The 21,001-nt window shown below is 40.2% G+C and overlaps 1 protein-coding gene across 6 annotated transcripts in view; it reads left to right on the top strand.

Moving 5' to 3' along the window:
* The window catches only part of GLI3 (GLI family zinc finger 3), a 232,096-nt gene that overhangs the window by 167,046 nt on the left and 44,049 nt on the right, over nt 1–21,001 (top strand). For 5 of the 6 annotated variants that reach the window (XM_053359307.1, XM_053359304.1, XM_053359302.1 and 2 more), the window contains 3 exons: nt 14,967–15,183; nt 15,961–16,077; nt 18,192–18,332. In XM_053359307.1, the coding sequence (XP_053215282.1) occupies nt 14,967–15,183; nt 15,961–16,077; nt 18,192–18,332 (475 nt within the window). The remainder of the gene's footprint in view (nt 1–14,966; nt 15,184–15,960; nt 16,078–18,191; nt 18,333–21,001) is intronic. The other variant, XM_053359305.1, reaches the window with a different exon arrangement.

The following is a 21,001-nucleotide window of genomic DNA, read 5'->3' as shown; positions in this document are numbered from 1 at the left end:
TGATCTGCAAAACCCACTAAAATCACTTGTTGCAATGGCCTGGTTATCACATAGAGCTAAACTATGTTTGATTATGTGTGTGTGTATAAAATGCATCCCTCTTGTTTTAAATTGTTCTATTGCACAATTTCATAACGAATTTTAAAAATGGGGTGGAAGAAATAAACTGCTCTTTCCAATTCTTTTTCTCTTAGTTTCCTGGGAGGAAATTCCAAAAGGGCTGTTCTGAAATTCAGCCCCAAAATTATTTCAGTTTGGAATCTTTGCTGGAAATATGGTACAGCATAATATGTGGTGGAATCTGGTTAAGATAGATTCAATAACCATCCGTAGATAACCATCCGTAGATTATGGTTAATCTAAATATGTCCTGTACTTGACCATATGCTCATTTAATATTGTTAAGTTACAACCTTTATGCATGATCCTCATGTTTTGATTCAGGTAGGTAGCTGTGTTGGTCTGACGCAGTCGAGATAAATAAATAAATAAAATTGTCCAGTAGCACCTTAGAGACCAACTAGGTATAAGCTTTTGTGTGCATGCACACTTCTTCAGATACTGAGAAACAGAAGTCACGAGACCCTTATATATAGTGGGAGAGTGGGTGGGGTTTTTCTCAGAAGGGTAGTAGGAGATGGGTAATTGACTCAATGGGTATGGTAAACCTGTTGACGACTGCAATTAGTCCTACAGGAAAAAGCAAGGGACAGTATGCAGGTGACCAAAAATAGCTTTAGCATATGTAACGAGACAAGAACCCAATATCTCTGTTCAGGCCAGGTCTCTCCATAGCTTTCAGTTTAGTAATAAGTTGTAATTCAGCAACTTCTCTTTCAAGTCTATTTCTGCAATTCTTTTGTAATAAGACAGCTGCTTTGAGATCCTGTATTGAATGTCCTGGGAGACTGAAGTGTTCTCCTACTGGCTTCTCTCTCTTGTGATTCCTGAAGTCAGATTTATTGATTTGTTGGATGTATGGATGATTTGTGTGTCTTCATTCTTTCTATCTGAAAAGTGAAGGATTTCCACATGCTTGTGTCATGTGTGTCAGTGCAGGTGAAATTCACACACATCCCCTTCGCATATTGCACAGGCAGTGTGAGCTAAGATTTTGCACGAGTCACACATGTTCTGTTGACTTTTTTGAGGTAGACATAAAACCATTCTCAAGGTGAAGATACACATGACACATGGAACCAACCTCACTGTGTTTATTTCCAATGTACTTTTCCTAGGATCAAGCTCAGAAAATAACTATCACTTTTTTCTTATATCTTGACCCATTTTGGGCTACCTGAGCAGAAATGTGACATTAATAAGGTCTTGTTAATTGCAGGCTGATTTTTGCAATATCTAGTTTCTTTCACTTTGCTTCTTGGCTCAGATTAAGCTAAACAAAGTTGGGAAGAGATTAAGCAGTTGGGGGCCGAGAGGTTGAGGCAAGTTTAAACAGCAGGAGGAAGAACTAGAACACTCACTCCTGAAGGGGTTGGATGCAGGGAAAGAAAAACCAGCTTGGTTTGCTTTGCTTTCCTAATCAGCTGTTTATAAGGGGGGGATTGCTACAATTGACTTGTGTTATTGAGAGTGACTCAATTTACATGAAGAAATTAGTTTACCTTTCTTGGATATTTATATTCTAGAAAACCATGAAGCTGAGGTTACAGATAGGTAGCTGTGTTGGTCTGCCATAGTCAAAACAAATTTTTTTTTTCTTCCAGTAGCACCTTAAAGACCAACTAAGTTAGTTCTTGGTATGAGCTTTCGTGTGCATGCACACTTCTTCAGATACACAAGCTGAGGGGCAGCTTCCTATTGCAAGAGCATAGGCCCAAGTCCTTTGCTATGTTTCTCAGGCTTATGCCCTTCATTGGAATCCCAGTGAAACCAATGGGACTTACTCTCAAGTAAATGGGTTTAGCACACAAGGTGTTGCTCATGGATAACTGAGTTGTTCCTAAATGTGAAAAACTACAAAAATAAAATAAAATGACTGTATTACCAGATGAATTCTTTCAGTAACTGTGGTTTTTTAAAATGCCATTTGATCTATATGCACTTAATGTGTAGCAATACATAGTTGGAATAAGAATCAAAATGATACCAAAAAATCAAATTGTCCCAACTATAAAAAGGACTGTGGGAGTTGGACACACACAGAGAGAGACCCCATCATGTGTTAGTATACTGTGCATGTATAGGAAAGCTGATAGGAAATTGGGCCACTTTTAATGAATTGCACCAATTTCTAACTCCTTGAGGTGTGGATGGCACAAGGACTTCTGTAACTAGAAATGCTGCATTAAAGATATCAAGAGTTTTACCAAATAAACCTTTCTGCATCCCATTGCTACAGTGATGCAGTAAGCCATACTGGCGAAATTCTCTTCTATGCAATCCTTAAAGGTACGTTAGCCCTCTGAATCTGATTTGGCAACCATACCAAAGGGTGCAGATCCACTCTTAATTGGGCAATGTAGTGGCTTAATAAAATGTCAGTTTCATTTCCCAGAAGGTGGAAAAAGCAGCAAGGGAACAATCTATCTAGGAGCTAAAGGACTGTCACATGGAAGATGGAACAAGCTTGTTTTTCCTGCTCCGGAGGGTAGGCCCAAATATTGGCTTTAAGTTACAAAAAAGGAGATTCTATCAGGAAGGACAGTGGAACGGGCTTCCTTGGAAGGTGGCGGACTCTCCTTCACTGAAGGTTTTTAAGCAGATGTTGGATGACCATCTGCCATGGGTGCTTTAGTTGAGATTCCTGCATTGCAGGGGGTTGGACTAGAGGACCCTTGGAGTCCCTTCCAACTCTACAGTTATTGTGGGGAATCTTGTGGGGAATATTGAACAGCAACAAACCAATTTTATCTTTTCTTTCCTATTCCGATAACGGAAGCTCAGATTTGCCACCTTAGGTTTGAGTGGGAAAGGGTGGGTCACACGTTACAGAAGGGTGACTCATCACAGTATTACAATAGGATGGGCACATACATTTCTTAATTTATGCCTTTAATGAGTAATTTATAATACTGAACAATATTTATATGCCGTAGAGCTCCGAGTAATGGGCTTTCCCCTAATTATTCCTACTATTTTGGGTTGAAATGTTGTTGAGCCCAAAAGTATTTGGTTGCACTTGTACTAGCATTGAAAACAGTAGTTTTCCATGAGCTCTTTGAGTTCTCCTTGTACATTTTCTTTCAAATCTTCCATACCAGATGGAGCTATGCAACCCCCCCCCCCACTTTTAAGGCTTTAGAAAGTCTTGCATTCCCTCAGCTACCCAAGAAGCAACAGGTCAGCAGTACTTCTGAGACTTGGGGGGCAAGAGACTGTGCGATTTGTATCATCGCTGTGTGATTTGTATTGCTTTTCAGCAAAGGTTTCCACTCATTGAATATGCAGAATTTTACACAAGCTCTACATATTTAGTAATACTTTGCCCTAGAAATAAGGAATGCAAAATATATAAACAGACAGAAGGGCTGGATTAAGTTATTGTAGCCATTTAAAAATACAAAGAGCATAAAAAAGAACCAGATGTCTCCCAGCATCAGATTCCCCCCATAAGCCTTAAATAATGCCATATCAACCCATTGTTTTTGTTCATTTGAAGATTTGAGATTTCATAGATGCTCCAAACTAAGCTTCATGAGATGAATTCTGTGTATAGGTTGACCTGTGCATCTCACTTCGCACGTATGAATGCTCTCCTGGTTATTCACATGGGGGATCATTCAAAAGTGTCATCCCCTGTCCGAGTGTGACAGATCTCAAAAGAGCTGTGATATGTGAACCTTCTGACTGTGTGTCTCAGCTGCAGGTGGCCAGTGATGATCACCAGCAGTGATGCTTGCTCAGCCTTATACAATATGATGCTATGCCTGCCTGGTGGATGAGGCACCCAGAAAGAGTATGCGATGTCCCCCACCAGAGATACTGCCCCTCCCCTAACACCCCAACAAAATTCCATTAGAGCATTACAAATTTTAAAAACACTCTTTATATAAGAGCATACCAATATACAAATAAATAAAAAGCAGCAGTTAAATATATCAGCATGCAATAAACCATATTTGCAGATCAGACCAGGTGAGTAGTACAGTCGTACCTTGGAAGTCAAACGGAATCAGTTCCAGAGGTCCGTTCAACTTCCAAAACATTCGGAAACCAAAGTGCAGCTTCTGCAGCCAATCGGAAGCCGCGGACGCCCCGTTGGACGTTCAGCTTCCACAAATAGTTTGCAAACTGGAACAGTCACTTCCAGGTTTGTGGTGTTTGGGAGCCAAAACATTCGAGAACTAAGCTGTTCAAAAACCAAGGTATGACTGTATTGTTAAGCCAAGCCAAATCCTACAATAAATTAAATTTAACCACCAAAACTTAATTATAAAAAGCCCAAGTAAACAGGGCATGCTTTACCTGTCTCCCAGTGAAAATTGTCCGCTAGAACAACCAAAGTGGCTTCTGTTCTAAAACTAGTCTGAAAGTCAGATTAAAATAGGTCTAAATACTCAATGTTATCTAGCAACTTGTTGAGTAAGGGAAGAAAATCAACAGAGAAAACTGGCATGGCGTCACCACCAACTCCTTCAGGGAGGCAGGGAAAACTAATAAAAGTGCTTCTGTCATTTCAAAATTATAATCTCTAAAAACTTCTGCTTTAAGGAGATTCTAGTGGTTATAATTTTGAAATGACGAAAGTTCATCCGTCTTCAGTACTGCACCAACAACCTGTGTTAACAATGGTTTATGTATAGCAATGCTCTTTTTCAGGAAGAGAAATACAGTTTGTTATAAAAGATAAAATAAAACAGATAATGGGTAAGCACTGGTGGAAATTGTAAAGAAACCATTATTGTCTCTTATTCAGTAAGAAAACTACAATGGAAGTGCAATGAAAGGCAAATTTAAATAAAGTAGAAAACATCAAGTTCATCCAATGGAAGTTAGATAAAGAACACTTAAGACTTCAGGAGTAAAAATATTCTGAGTGTTAAACACAGTGCAAACATGATGAGTCAAGAGTATACAATTTTTGTTAATAGTTTAGTAGGAGACTGCCAGCATAAATATTGCATATATAATAGAACAAAGCACATTTCAGAGCTATATATTAAATATATCGATGCTATGCAGAATGCCTCTAAATAAATTTGTTGAAATGAAACAAATGTTACAAACTGGTAGGCATTTGTCAAATGAAGCAGCTGAATAAAACAACGCATTTATCTAAAAACGCAAAGAAATAAAATTTATCCAACTAGAACCTCTGCTTGGCTGATGCTGCCGTGGCATTTGGAAAACTATTAGACCAGAATTCAGCAGGATGGGCAGATGAAACAAAACATTATGATGCTGATCCCGGTTTAACGTTTTGCTGCATGTGGCTAGAGAACATATACACCTTGTGCATCCATCAACTTGAATGGTGACTGGATGAGGATCATGATGCACCTCGACAACAAATGAGCATTCATGTCAACTTCACAGCCGATTCCTTTCCCTTGCTAAGACAGCTCTGCTGGTTGCAGTTCAGCAGTCAGCACACAAGAGGCAGGCAGTTGCTAGCGCTGGTTAAGGAAAACGAAAGCAGCCCTTAGGCCATTGGAGCTGCCCCTCACTCGGCTTTGGTTTGCAGGTGGTTTTTATTTCTGAGGCTTCTTGAACAAGGGCAGTGGTTCTCCAAAGGGTGTGACGCGCCAGCCTGGTGTGGCAGAAGAGGATGGCAAGTGTGGTGGAAAGATTCAAGGACAAAGGCGAAAGATTTATACGATCTGAAGAGAAACCAGAGTATTAAAGAGGCAGGTTAAAGCACATAAAGCATTTAAAAACCATATGGTCAGGAGAGCATTGTTTAATGTTTGGATTAGATATAAGGATTTATTGGAAAATAAAACCCCAAGGTGGTTGTCACCAATGGAAGCGAAAGCACAGAAAAAGCTCAATATGGAGGCCAAATGGCCGAAATATTGGGAAATTTTGGAACAAGAAGGACATAGACTGAAATTGCAGAGTTTTGAGAAACTAAAGAACAAAGTGTGAGATTGGCTTCATTATTATCAGATAATGGAGGCATATAATTTGGATAAGAAAATCGGCTTCCAGGTGGAAAAATCAAAATTGGAAACAGAATTGTTAGAACCTAAAACTAAGATTTTGTCAAAGATTTATAACTTGCTGCTGAAATGGAATACTCAGGATGAGACGGTTAAATCTGCTATGATTAAATGGGCACAAGATGTTGGACATAACATTATGATGGCTGACTGGGAACAGTTGTGGACCACAGGTATGAAATTTACGGCATGTAATGCCTTAAGAGAGAATATTATCAAAATGATATACAGGTGGTACATGACCCCAGTCAAGCTGGCAAAAATTTATCATTTGCCCGATAATAAATGCTGGAAATGTAAAGAAAATGAAGGTACATTCTTTCACTTTTGGTGGACGTGCCCAAGGATTAAGGCTTTCTGGGAAATGATTTATAATGAATTGAAAAAGGTATTTAAATATACCTTCCTGAAGAAACCAGAGGCCTTTCTTCTGGGCATAGTCGGCCAACTGGTGTTAAAGAAGGATAGAACTTTCTTTATGTATGCTACAACAGCAGCAAGAATACTTATTGCAAAGTATTGGAAGACTCAGGATTTACCCACCCTGGAAGAATGGCAGTTGAAGATGATCGACTATATGGGATTGGCAGAAATGACTAGCAGAATCCGTGACCAGGGAGAAGAGCCGGCGGAAGAAGATTGGAAGAAATTTAAGGACTATTTACAGAAATATTGTAAAATTAATGAATGTTAGAATGATGTCGGATAGAATTTAAGTGGTTTGCAGCTGTAATGTTTTGAGGGATAGGGGAAAAAAAAGGTGTGGAATTAGGTTAAGAATTATTGATAAGGATTTGCTGAACTATTAATTGAACTGGAATACAAAAAGGGGAGGTAGGAGGAGGTCGGGGAAATATGTCAATGGGAAATAATTATTGTGAACTTTATGTGTTTTTAACTTTTTTTGTATTTTTCTACCTTTTGGTATCTTTTTTTTCTTTTTTCTTTTTGATTCTTTTTTCTTCATTGTATTAACTTGGAAAATCTTAATAAATATCTTTTTTTAAAAAAAGATTCAAGGACAAAGAAACATTTAAACATTTCACTGTAGTGTGTGTGTGTGTGTGTCACACACATATGCAGAATATGGATAGATATTCAAAAGCCCTGGCATTCTTCTACAGTTCTCCACGACATATTGCTGTAATCAGGGATTTTCAACTTTGACAAATGTGAAAGATCAGAAAAGAGAAAAGCTTCTTTATGTTGATGAGGAGATAAGAGCTTGTCTCAAATTAGACCTAATATAAATGAGCAAAAGCCATCTCACACATCTCATTGAGTTTGCATAGATACTTAAGGTACATTTATAATTACGTTTTTGGGAGTGATTCCTGCTCTTATGTAGCTGCATTGTTTAATACTTTCTGGATGTCCCATGATCATAAAGTAGCTGTGTTCTGCGTTATAAATCAAGCAATGCCAGGAGTTGTTACTTTTTGTTTTCCACTGTATTTCTTATCAATAAAAAAATTGGTGTGGCACGAGCACATTTTTATACTGAAAGTATGGCCCAGAAAAAGAAGTTTGAGAACCACTGGACCAGGGCCTCTAAGCTTTTGAGGAATGAAATTTTGTGCACAGTTATGTACCCACTGGCACTGGTTAAGAAACCTGCACAAATACTTTCATGTGTCCTTGGGCCCCTTGGAGCTGGGTTTCTCAAACAACACCCCATGCTATGTGGAATCTTCTTTTGCAACTAAGAGAGCAGAGAGGAAGTCAGAAGTAACAATAACACAACTAAGCTCTCAGGTACATGTCATATAGTTCTCATGTACAACTGAAATTGAAAAGACTTCAAACTATATGGTGGTGGCTCGCCACCTAAATTTTAAAATAAATGTTAATTTAAATAAATTGCAACTTGTCAAGGAGAATTTGGTGAGGGAAACCTGAGCAATTTATCAAAGGATATAAAAATGCCATGGTAGTTTGCATGGCAGTTTCCATCAAAGAAAATTTCCCACCCAACCTTACTATGCTGTAGAAATTGAAGGGAATGACTGAGACATGAAAATCAGAGAGAGGTTCTTCATTTCCAACAGCCATTTTCCAACAGCCAGATTTTATGGATCTTTTTTGGCGCTCTCACAGTTTTCTTAAAACCGGGGCTTGTATATCGGTTATGAACTGTTTTGACAAATGTGCACGAAAGAGAATACTGTATATCTTAACAATTAACAACAGCTGTTTTGAGGTAAATTCCACAACTGTGACCAGCAACAATGTGACCTACTTAGGAGGACAGCCACAAAATAGCCACAATGTTTGGTTTTGATTATAAGGTCTGCTTTTCTTCTTCTTGAAGTCAGTTCCATAAAATATGATGCCCTCATGTAATCGAAATGTAATTTGCTGACCTGTTTTACCTCCAGTTTTAAAATTTTAGAGAACGGGGATTAGAGGCAAAGAAGGTTGCAGCCGTAGGAGCAGAGAGTTCACGGGAAATGAAAAAAGGAATAAAATATAAAGCCAGTCCATGCTGGCACATTCCTTCTGAAATCTGTTACAATATTGGAAATGGAATAAAAAACTGAGTTGTTTTTCGTTAAAGTTGAACACAAACACATTAATGGTGTTCTCCCTAAGTTTTTAAAACCCCTGGTCTGTTCCTCTTCTTGCAGAGTTTTAGAAACACACTGTAAAATGTGGAACAAACATAAGGGCAGATTAATAAGGGTGGGTGTGTTTGCCTTCCTGGTTTTGCTGTACATAGAACTTCTCCGCAATCCAACAGAATTAGCCCCATGGAGAACAATAGCCACCTAACTCTTCTCTAGTGCATATTACCTGGAGTGTTCATGTTGTGAAAGAGCAGCATAAATTATGAGACAGAGCCTCCATGAAAATTCCTAGTTCTGTGGAGCCCCATTCTTGCATTGGGGGGGGTCTTTTCCCACCCCCTCCCCAAAACCCATTTTTAAGGGAGAAAAAACTTGAGTGAAGAAGTTCCCTGGGCAATGGGGCATTTGGTCTATTGTAGCAGACCACCCTGTGGCACAAGCATCTGTAGGCACTTCATTCCAAAAGAAAGAAGAGAGAAAACACAAATTTGCATATACTCAGCCATTGTAGACTTTTTTTATTCGAAACCCGCTCAATATGGTACATGAGGTGAGCCTGGCATTTCAAATCCATTTGTGTTATAAGCATAAACTGCTCTAATTCTCAGGTTTTCCACAAGAAACCCTGGGAATTGAAATGGGCTGTGTGTGAAATACTCTTTTTGCTAGCTAGTCAAGACTGGACAGGTTTATTTACTATCACCTTCTCTTGCTATACAGATGTGAGTGGTCTTTACACCTGGGCCAATGCTGTATGGGTACTGGCCATAGAAATCACTGTATCTGGACTAGCCCTATAATGGCTTTGCAGTTCAGTTCTGCATTGCTGATCCACAGGCCCTCTTTGCTCCTTAGCATCAAACAACAGCGCCCTACACAAACACGCTCTTACACGCATTAGTGTAGCCAATGGAATGCCTTCAGAGGTTACTTGTGCCCAACTCTTATCAGCCCATCCAGCACGGCCAACAGTCAGGGATGGTGGGAGTTGTACTCCAAAAACATGGGCTGCCTGGTCTCTGCAGATATATTGTTTTTGTTGTTATTTTATTATATTTATTACCTTCCCTTCACCAGTGGGTCCCAGGGCAAGTTACAACAATTTAAAATTCAGTATTAAATACCAATTGGGGTTTAAACACAGAGGTTTGCAGCCATAAGGCTGCAGTGTTAGCTTGCTTAAGGAATAAGTCCCATTGATCTTGGTGGGATTTATTTCTGAGTAAGCAAGTTTAGGATCCCACTGCATATTGTTGCATTCCATTTTGCACCTGAGAAAAACTATGCCTGCCTCCCGTTATGACTTGTAGGAATATTGCAAGTTAGTCACTTCTGCGAAAGCAAAGAGAAAGCACAATAACAAAAATGGTTTGCTCAGTATTTTTTAAGAGTAGATTGAAACCTGCCTGTACTAAAATTTGGAAAAGCTGTAGGAAAAGGCAAACTGTTCAATAACAGCTATTTATTGCAATAACAAACTTTAGATAAAGAAAAAGAATGGATGACATGGTGTTTTACAGTAGTTTTATTGATAATCTTGCAGTGTTATGTTCCTCTGTGTGAAGCAATTTCTTTAATCTTGGCTCACGGTCCACTCTTTCATATGTCTCTAGATCTTATTACAAGGGGGAGAGAAAATCAATTGGTTAAATGTGTTTTGAACACCATGCTTGTCATATCACTCATTTGTTTGCAAAGATGGAAAGCTCAGACCATCCAGAATGTCACCTAAAGAATTTCTATCAGTGCCGTTTGGTTGCAGAAACTGATGGATTAACCTCTTTCCCCTCTGAAATTAGTGATCAATGAGCCTCAATGTAGAAATATTCCGGTGGGAAAGCCCTGCTCCCCCTTCCAGTTAAACAACAATAAATGTCTATTAAAGCCCATTATGCATGCTAATACCTGTCATCACTTCATTACTCTACTGTATTTCCCAGAGTATGCTCCAGCCTAAACAGCCATGCTCTGGCAAAATGGTACTGGGAAACCGCTCTCTAGGTCTTGTAATGTAGAAATGAACAGATTGGATCAAAGCCTCTGAAAAATATAATGGAGCATTGCAAGTTTTTTTTGCCAGTGGCTTACCATCAAAATTAAGATCCAATGGTCTTTTTTAAATTTAATAAATTACTGTAATTTATTTAATTGCCTACAAAAATGTGCACACGTATCATATTTGCAGGAATCAAAGTGCATTGTAATGTCAGTGGTGGGTTTAATGCAAATTTAGAGTCTGCCATAATAATTATTGTTATGATTAAGCACATTAGCTGAAAACATTACTCTGAAATAGGTGAAAGAATTTGAATTTCTTCTAAAGAACAGTTCTCGCTCCTGACTATGCACTTTTTCCAATTGACTACAGCTCATAAAGAGGTGGCAAGAGGAGGTTCGATGCGAATAGGTTACTGTTATTGCTGTGAAGATCTCCCAGTTGTAATAGTTTGCCAATTTAAAAATACTAGGGAAATTTTTAGAAGCCTTTGAGGAACTTCCTTTTCATTCCACATTGTATCTTTTTAATAAAAGGAGGCAGAAATGTCCCCCAAACAGTAATTGTTCACTGTAAGAGTCAGAGGGAAATTGGTAATAATATTCAGTTATTGCAGGCCCTTAGTCCTTGCCTATGTTCCCTGTAAGCAACCATGAATGATTACAGCGCGACTTAGCTAAGGTAGCCTCTATGGATGATTGATAGGACATTAATCAAAAGATGCATATCAGCTTCAGAATTTGTTCACAAGCTTTCTTCTAATAGCTGATTTCATGTTCACTGAGCTCTATGCCAGTTTGTTCAATTTATTCTTCAGTGTACAAGCCATTCATCACGGAACACAATGATTTCACACACACACACACACACACACACACACACACACTCCCTTTCAGAAACCTGAGATTGGAGTGGTACAACTACTCTCTTTGGTTCATTAATATACTATACAAACTCATGCATGCCTATGTTCTATCATTTTAACCCTCTTGTAAAAAAACACCACTAATATGATTTTAGGGACAAATAGATCCAAATTAAGTCATTTAAAAAACAAACAAATACATACATTACATTTTTAAAAAAAATTTCCCCCAACGAGGTCGGGGGGCATGCACACCCACCCACACATAGTCTACACACCCACAACAACACGGTAGAGAGGATCAGATGCAACTGTTGAAAAAGCAAGGAGTAAAATAATACAGTTGCACAGACAGAGTTGGTTCCCAGCATGTTTTGAGGAATCTCTTTACTAAGGGAAATCTGATGTTTCCTACTAAAATTGTTTGGGACTCCTTTTCTGCTTCTTCCTATCCTGTGAGATGGGTCGGGGAAATGGTGACTTTCGCAAAATTATCCAATGAGACCCATGACTAAGCGGGGATTTGAACCCAGTTATTCCCCATGCTAGTCACTGCAACACACAGTCTCTCAAGGGGATGTATTTCACAGTGATTCCAGTTTAATAGGAAAATAGGAAACTTGAGCGTTGCTTTCTATAATACAGCAGCACAGCTACATACAGATGGTATCTGAAGTCTGTCATCACTTGGAATCTTAAATTCTGCGGAACAGGAATGGGGAATCTGTGGCCCTCCAAATATTGTTGGATTCCAGCTATCATCCCCCATCAGCATGGCCAGTGGCCCTGAATGCGGGAGTTGCAGGTCAACAGCACCTGAAAGGCTACAGGTTCTCCATCCCTGCTACCCTCCTTTGTAGGAGAATACATACTGTATGAAGCAAACCAGGTTATTCTGCATATTTTTCATACCCCAGACACTTGGGCAAGATGGCACCGAGGTAGGACGTGCTTATCAGATGACATTGTTGGGGGAAGGAAGGAGGTCATGCACACAAATGTAAGATTTTATTTCCCCTTAGAGAGGAAAGTCTTTTTTATTTAGGGAATATTAATTTGGTCTGGAATAACAGAGTGCCCATAACAGAAAGTGTTCAGGCTTTATTCTAGTTGAGGAAATCATGCATGCCCAGTATATGGAGGGACCATTATTGTATATGGGATGTATGAATAAATGAAATCATAACTTGCCTCAAACCATGGACATGAATCCAAAGATAGAGGCCTATTTCTTTTGGATTAATAGAATCAAAAATTTGGTAGAGAAGCAGCAGCTGATCTAGCACTCCTTGCACGACCCACCTTCTCCTAACTTCTGCTGCAGGAATAAGATCCCTTTATTGGTATTTAAGTCCCTTTAATGCTAGTAAGACTCTGAGCTACGCAGGCAGCTGTTGTAGTGGTAAACTGACTTCCTGCATTGCTCAGGCCCTGATTCTGTCTCCCAACCCTAAATGAGTAGCAGCCCATCAAGGCTGAGAGGAGTAGAACTTGCTTGGCTGACTGCATCCTCAGCCAAACACGCTACACTGAAACCCCACAAACATTCCCTGGAACTTGTCCCACTGCATTTAATGAGACTGACATGGTGGAAATGGTTTAGGGCTGTGACCTTAGTAGAAGAGGGAGAAATGTAACTGTATTCAGTTATCATAGCAGTCATTGTGGAGAGAGGAGAGAGAGGAATGGCGTGAATGGAGGGAGGTGAAGGAGCATCAGAGCAATTGGCACTTGCCCAGTCAATAATTAGTTGCCAAAAATCAGTATTTTCCATCAGTATCAAAGCTACATTGTTCTTGATATTGAATAACTTATTTGTGTTTACTAATTGACATATATAGTGTTTTTGTATATATGTTTGCATCTACCAAAAGAGTGTCATTCAGCAGCCAAACTGTATTTCGTCATGAAACTAGGTAAACAAATGTCATATTTCAGTTAAAACATCATGATATGCATGAGCCTCTTTCTTGCATGCAAAGATCATCTCCTCTACCTTTCTTGGTGCACTGCAGTTAAACCCAGGGAGTTTTTAATTAACTACATTTTTCCTGTTTCATCCAAACTGGGAAGCTGTGGTTTCATGGGTGGAATCTACATATATATATATATGGACGCGGGTGGCGCTGTGGGTAAAAGCCTCAGCGCCTAGGGCTTGCCGATCGAAAGGTCGGCGGTTCGAATCCCCGCGGCGGGGTGCGCTCCCGCTGCTCGGTCCCAGCGCCTGCCAACCTAGCAGTTCGAAAGCACCCCCAGGTGCAAGTAGATAAATAGGGACCGCTTACTGGCGGGAAGGTAAACGGCGTTTCCGTGTGCTGCGCTGGCTCACCAGATGCAGCTTGTCACACTGGCCACGTGACGCGAAAGTGTCTCCGGACAGCGCTAGCCCCCGGCCTCTTGAGTGAGATGGGCGCACAACCCCAGAGTCTGTCAAGACTGGCCCGTACGGGCAGGGGTACCTTTACCTTTATATATATTTTTATTTATATATATATATATATATATATATATATATATATATATATATATATATATGCAAAAAATTTATTAATTTTTACAATATCAGTGACAAACAAAAACATAAAACAAACAAAACATAACAAACATAAATCATAACCTTATTGAAAATAACAGTTATTTGCTTTGTAAAACGACTTCCTCGTTTCCCCTTAGTTGAATTTCATTGCATATCCTTATAACAGTTTTCCAAATCCCAATTTTAATACCCTTAACATCTTTAAATCTTCTCCTTCTTGTATTAAACATATTATTTTATCAGTTAACATAAATACAATCCTAAGCCCTTTAAGTATCTAGACGCTATTTCCAGTTATTTTAGCTTAACAAATTTAACTAAATAATCATTAAATTTCTTCCATTCTTCTTGATGTTCCTCCTCCTTCTGGTCGCGGACTCTTCCGGTTAGATCGGCTAGCTCCATACAATCCATCATCTTCATCTGCCATTCTTCTACTGTTGGTAATTCTTGAGTTTTCCACTTTTTAGCTAACAAAATACGAGCCACAGTTGCGGCATACAAAAATAGATTAACATCTTTCTTGGGCAATTCCGAACCTGTTATTCCAAGAAGAAAGGCCTCTGGTTTCTTTATAAATGTATATTTCAACATTTTTTTAGGAATCTACACACATATAAAACAGTGTTCTGAAAATGCTTTTTAAAAAATCATCTCAAAAATACATCGAATTTTCCATAAGGCCCGCCATCTAGTGTCACATTGTATATTGCACTTAAAGCACACTTGAAATGTTTTATTTGCAGCTGTATAGCTGAGTCCATGGTTTGGAACAACTATTGATCCTCAACCATGTTTTGAAGTTGCCAAAATGTCACGTGTCTTTGCTTGATTCTGTGGCTAATGTTACTTACTCCCCTTTCCCTTCCCCGCAATGCAGCCCTGCTCTGAGTTTCGCCTACCCTCCCACCCCGGTGTCCCTTCAACAGATGCACCAACAAATCCTCAGTCGTCAGCAGAGCCTGGGCTCGGCCTTCGGACACAGCCCTCCACTTATCCATCCTGCGCCAACCTTTCCTACGCAGAGGCCTATCCCTGGCATTCCGAGCGTCTTGAATCCTGTCCAGATCAGTTCAGGCCCATCGGAATCCACACAGGTAAGGGAATATAGAAGAGAAGGTTTTACACCCTGCTAATTTGTTTGGGTCTTTTTTGTAAGCCAACCACATTGTCATGTTAGCGATTAATCACCACAGCCACTGAGCAGATTGGCTAACAAGTACCTTGGGGCAGCAGTATATGCAATCTTTTGTTATAAATTACCCAGAGTGTATCATGGTTTCAGATTGATAGAGTGCTTTCCATCCCTTATAAATATTTCAGTTTCTGTGTTTTGGATCTGACAGTTTTAGAATGTTCAAGCAAAGGGTGCAGGAAGCGGTAATAAGTAAAGTAAAATGAGTACAATTCATATCCCACAGAAGTTAGTGGCAAAACTCCCCCTGCTGATCCTGGTTTGTAAGCAAAGTGGCCACGTACAAGATGCCTGGCTAAGAGGGCAATTTAACTTATGTATATGAAAACCTCACCTGACTCATCGCTATGGGCCTTGTGGTTTGGGAAGTACACAAACCTAATACACACCTCTAAGACACACACACATGCCCATGCCTGTATGTCTATATACCTCTGTGTGTGTGTGTGTATATATACACATACACCCCCCCGAAAGACATGTTATCATCTGATTAAATCATCTGTATAAAATTTATGCTATAATAAATTTGTTGGTCTTTAAGGTGCTATGAGACTTGGTTGTTTTTGCTAAAGAGGCAAATATTCTGGAAATTGTCCAAATAAATCTGCTCAGAAGGGTCTGCTTGTATCTGTTTGAAATCATGTGTTTGTATCTTTTGGGACGTAAATATGTACAGCAGAGCAAACCCACGAGCGAGTCTGCAGTGAGCAGCACAGGTGACCCGATGCATAACAAGCGTTCAAAGATAAAACCAGATGACGACCTCCCCAGCCCAGGTGCAGGAAGCCTGCAGGTAAAACAACGAGGGTCCACAAATACCCCTTTTCTCTTAGCTATTCATCATCCACAAATTATTGGCACATTTTGGCTCTGAGGCTATGGCCTCAATGTACATACCGTGTACCTAGCCCTAATCCTGGGGTGTTATGGGAGGAGGAGTATGGGGGGGAGGCGAAAATCATGCTTCTTCTGGTGTAGGTTGTCCACATTTGGTCCCCACCCTGCACTCAGCTTTCACCTGTGACTTCTGGAAGCTGTCAGAATGCAACAGCGACCACACCCTGGGAACAGCTAAACCCAGTGAGGGTTGTCAATGGGTCTCAAACCTTGATGAGTTAGGGATTTCCCCTGCATGCAAAAACAAGTTCTGGCAGATTGAACAGATGAGACCAATGGTGGGTTCAGTGGTCAAGAAGGTGATTTCTGCACATGCTGTAGAGGGAAGTGAGGGTCAGATGGGGCTCATCAAGCTGGGAAGGTAGCCCACCTAGGAAAACTCTGCTCCTAAACCTCCACTGCCTTGTGGGATATCTTTGGGAGAAGAAAAGGCTGAAGAGTAAACAAACCTGGAGTGGAGTCCCTAAGGCAGTTGGATGGTGCCTTGTGCACCTCCTTCTGGCAACTCCTGCAGCCAAGCTGCTGTCAAATGTATTTTCCTTTCCTTCCTGCTTTTGTTTTGGACCACATCAATGAGGTCGGGGGGGGGGGGTCTTGTCGCCTGGGCAGCCCAGCATCTCTATACACACTGCCCAGGCTTGTGCCCTGGGGAGGTCACGTTGGTGCTGCTAATGCAGCGGTTTGATTTCACCCTGGAGGCATTCTTCATTGTCTCTCAAGACAGATGTTTGCCAACAACCCCTAACCTGCTTGGCTATGCATTGAATTTCACACATATAAAATTGTTTCTCTGTCTATTTTTTTAAAAAAATAATTTTTATTACATTTTCAATTTTTGTGATCACAATATCCATACATACATCAATAAACTCAAACCTCGCTCTTACCAGAGCATCGACCTCCTCCCACCCCTCTTCCTGACTTCCATATATATTTACTTTAATCTTAGCATTTCTATAACCACTTTTTCACCTTCTCTCTTATTTTTATATTTCCCCTTGTAAATCAGTTCCTTATCTTGTCATTACAAAACATTTCAACTCAAAGCTACAAACGTTTTCAGATGTTTACAATACTCTTTCATATATAATATAAATTTGCTCCAGTCCTTTTGAAACAGTTCGTCACGCTGATTCCGGATCTTCCCCGTCAGCTTTGCTAACTCAACGTATTTCTCTGTCTAAGAAGAGTTGAATGCTGAAGTTTTACACCCTGATGCATAGCAGTCCATAATACTAAAATGATATAAAATGACTGCTCTCCTTTTGTGTGGCTGCATATGTGTGTGCAATCATGAATCACTACAATAAGTCTTCTTGTTTTCATTGTTAGAAAGGAAGGACCAAAAAAACGTATAGGTAAGGAAACTCCAAAGTCGCTCAGTCATGGTAAAATGAACATCTGCTGTGGAAAGGTTGCAGTTTCCAGGTAGTTCAAAGGCCATGACTCAGAGGATGTAATCCATTTTTGACCAGCCACCTGAACACCATGCTGCCTGGCTAACACCTGCATTTTGCTGATGATTGTTGACCACCGTTCTTATGGCACCTGCGCCTGAGAGGACTGCCCTGTTTAAAATTGTGGCTTGATTTATGGTCCTCCCAATCAATCAGGCTTGGACTGGTTAACAGCATCTCCATATCCCACTGGTTTCCCAAACAATTCTGTCTTTTGCCATCCTCATTTACAAGTTGAGAACTTAGGCTTTGCACCCATGACAGACAGGACCTTAGCCAAACGTCTTAGAAGCAAATGGAAAGTCCATAGGACACAGCAGAGCCACATATCTTTGGGTTTTCTCAAAATAGTTAGGGAGCACATGACACAGCTGTGCAGAAATTGTCCATTTCTCATTCTTTGCTTTACACGATTAACTCTGGGCTTTGGGGTTTTGCTGAAAGGCAGTGAATGAGGTTTCCTTCCCACACCCTTCTGGTACTTTTGAAGCTAGGGGTTTCTGCCCCTCTTTCTTACACCCTTTCCCTCTTGTCTTCATCCCCACTCCCCCAGGAGCCACCTGAAGGAATGACGTTAGTTAAAGAAGAAGGGGACAAAGATGAAAGCAAGCAGGAGCCTGAAGTGGTCTACGAGACAAACTGCCATTGGGAAGGCTGTTCGCGAGAGTTTGACACGCAGGAGCAGCTAGTGCATGTAAGTTAATGGCATTCAGGAGCTGGTTTTGAAAAGTATGTGACCTTTTCTGCAGGGGCAAGTTCTGTGACCCTTTGCTGAGTCAAGTTTCTTTGCAAACAGCATTGCCGACTGGAGAGGAGTTTGTTTCTGCGAATAAAGCAAAACTCTGAGCTATAGCGTTTGACCTGTTCAGTCAGCTAAAGCTTAGTGTAAAATTCAATAAAGTCTTCAATAGAGAGTGTAATGGCTCTGATCCTGTAAGCCACAAAATACTATTTTGAATCAGAGGCTTTGATAGTTATTGAGTAATAGTAAGCTGGACATGAGTTATTATTAACCTCTTGCCAAGTTTGATTCCCCTCCCTTTCAAATGGGACTGTAACAATAGAAAGGGGAGACTGAGAAACGCCCCCCCCAACCCTAAAGGATTTGTGGTGCATTTTATGTATCAATTTTCTGTTGTGTGTGTAAGCTGAAGTGGATTACTTGGTAGAATAAGAGTACATTGTGTTATTGTAGTTCCCTTGGATGAAGGCAAAACCCAATAGCATTAGTGGCAGGAGAGTTAATACTAGCTACTTAAAAGTAAATATGTATTAATGAATCTTATTGTTTCTGCTTCCTTAACACACCTCCTATGATATCTACATTACAAGTGACATCCAAAAGTATGTAAAAGATGACATTCACACTTGAAAGTTGACAACCCAGGTGTTTCTTTAAAAAAATGTTCAAACATAATTTCCCCACTTTAGCCAACTGTCACTGTTCACTACTGTGTCTCAGGGTTTTTGAATGCTCAGCAAGCAAGCCATAGAGTATAGGTGATTTCATAGGCATGTCAACATTTTACCAAAAGTCACTGTAACATGCAGTATATAATCAGAGTTTCCAGGTGAGAGTTACATAAGAACTAAGTGATATTTATGTGGCCTCAGGTGTTATTCACTCATTCGTCAAAAGCATTAGGTGAATTTTATATAACATAGAAGTCAAGTAATATAATACTTTTTATCTCAAAAAATGACATTTGTTTACCTGGCTTGCTGGAATGTGTCAGTTTGTTCTGTTTGCCTCCTGTACTTTCTTCCAAAGAACTGAAAGCAGCACCTTAGATTCATAGAGATTTATAGACAAGTAAGGTGTTTTTTTACAGAGATCTATTTTATTCCATTTGTAACTTTCTTTTCCAAGCTACAAGAGCTCAGTGTGTGGCTAGAGTTGCTGCCATTTTATCCTCCTTGCAGCCCTGCTAGTCTATCAAGGGCAAAGTGCACAACCCTTTCCCTGCCTGCTGTTTCTCTGCTCTAGATTCCTCTTCCAAGTACCTTCCTTTCTTCTACAAATCAGAGAGGCAAGTCCTACATGAGTGTGAGCCTATTAAAGTCAATGACATTACATCATGTTTTGTTCACTAGAGCACAGGTATCTTCAACATTTTCAAACCCAGGACCCACTTTTAACTCAAACATGCATTCGGAGACCCACTTCTTAATGTTCTACTATAAATTTGCATGGTGGTTGTGACCCACCTTGGATCAGGCCACGGCCCACAAGTCACAGACCAGTGCTGTAGCATGTCACACTTATTTATCTGATTGCTGCACTGCCCTTCCATACAGGAGCCCAGGGTAGGGAGGTCTAATAACATTAGAACACCATTGCAAAATGATCCACAAGAACAGTAAATAGCTAAGCACACAAGCATTAAAATGATTACAGTTTGGCCCCTGGGACACCTAAAGCCCCAAGTAAATAAATAGGTTTTTAGCTGGCTCTGAAAGACCATCAATGACCAATGGAAACGTATTTCCCCAAGAAGGGAGTGTCAAAGTCTCCTAGAGCAGTCAAACTCACTAGAGCAGTTGTTTTCGAACTGTGTTCCATGGAAGCTCATAAGGCTTTCTTTGATATAAAGCATGATAATAGCAGACCAACTTCTACTCTTCTAGTACGTTCTTTCCGTGGGCCTAATCAGTGCACTCTACAAATTTAGTGGGTGCTTATGGGTGCTTCCCTGGCTTCCCCAATCTCCAAGTGTTCTGCAGCAGGTGACCAAATATATGAAGGTTTCTGCAAGGACAAAAGTTTTGAAAATCACAGCTTTAGAGTTTGCTGCACCAGCAAATAAGTGGGATGTGCCAACGGCCATCTCAGTGCTGAATACCATGCCAATAGCATATGCTGTGATGTTGTCATTTTTTCCTGCTGTTACCGGAATCTTTCAGTAGCATTTCAGGTAATGCCATAGCTTAGATGTTAAAGGTCACATAGCTGGCAGTGGTCATCCTAGGCGGAAGGAAATGATACTTTTATTCATTGCTGTCTCAAGATTCTTAAACAGCATTTAAAAATGCAGCGTGGAGCCACCAATTTCCAGTTCATATCCAGACTGTCCCATCCTGTGAGTGGATAAACAAAATAAATATACAGACCAATACAAACCACTTAGGTAGTTTTTGACGCTGTAGCAATTTTCATTAGTTGGAGCGAATTTTCAAGTTCCATGTGCTGTTTAGAACTGAAATTTCTTAAAACGTTTGTGATGCATGCTCTAACAGGCAGTGTGTTAAACTATTCAGAGGGTCTGCCTTATTTATAGCACCTATCCATCCTTTCCCTCTACCACCACCCCCGCCCCTGCCACCAGCCTCCCTCTCCTTTACAGTTAATAGAAAGATTCATGA

This window comes from Podarcis raffonei, chromosome 12 (assembly GCF_027172205.1).
Source record: "Podarcis raffonei isolate rPodRaf1 chromosome 12, rPodRaf1.pri, whole genome shotgun sequence".
NCBI classification, from domain to species: Eukaryota; Metazoa; Chordata; class Lepidosauria; order Squamata; family Lacertidae; genus Podarcis; species Podarcis raffonei.
This window is presented reverse-complemented; position numbering and strand designations above follow the sequence as displayed.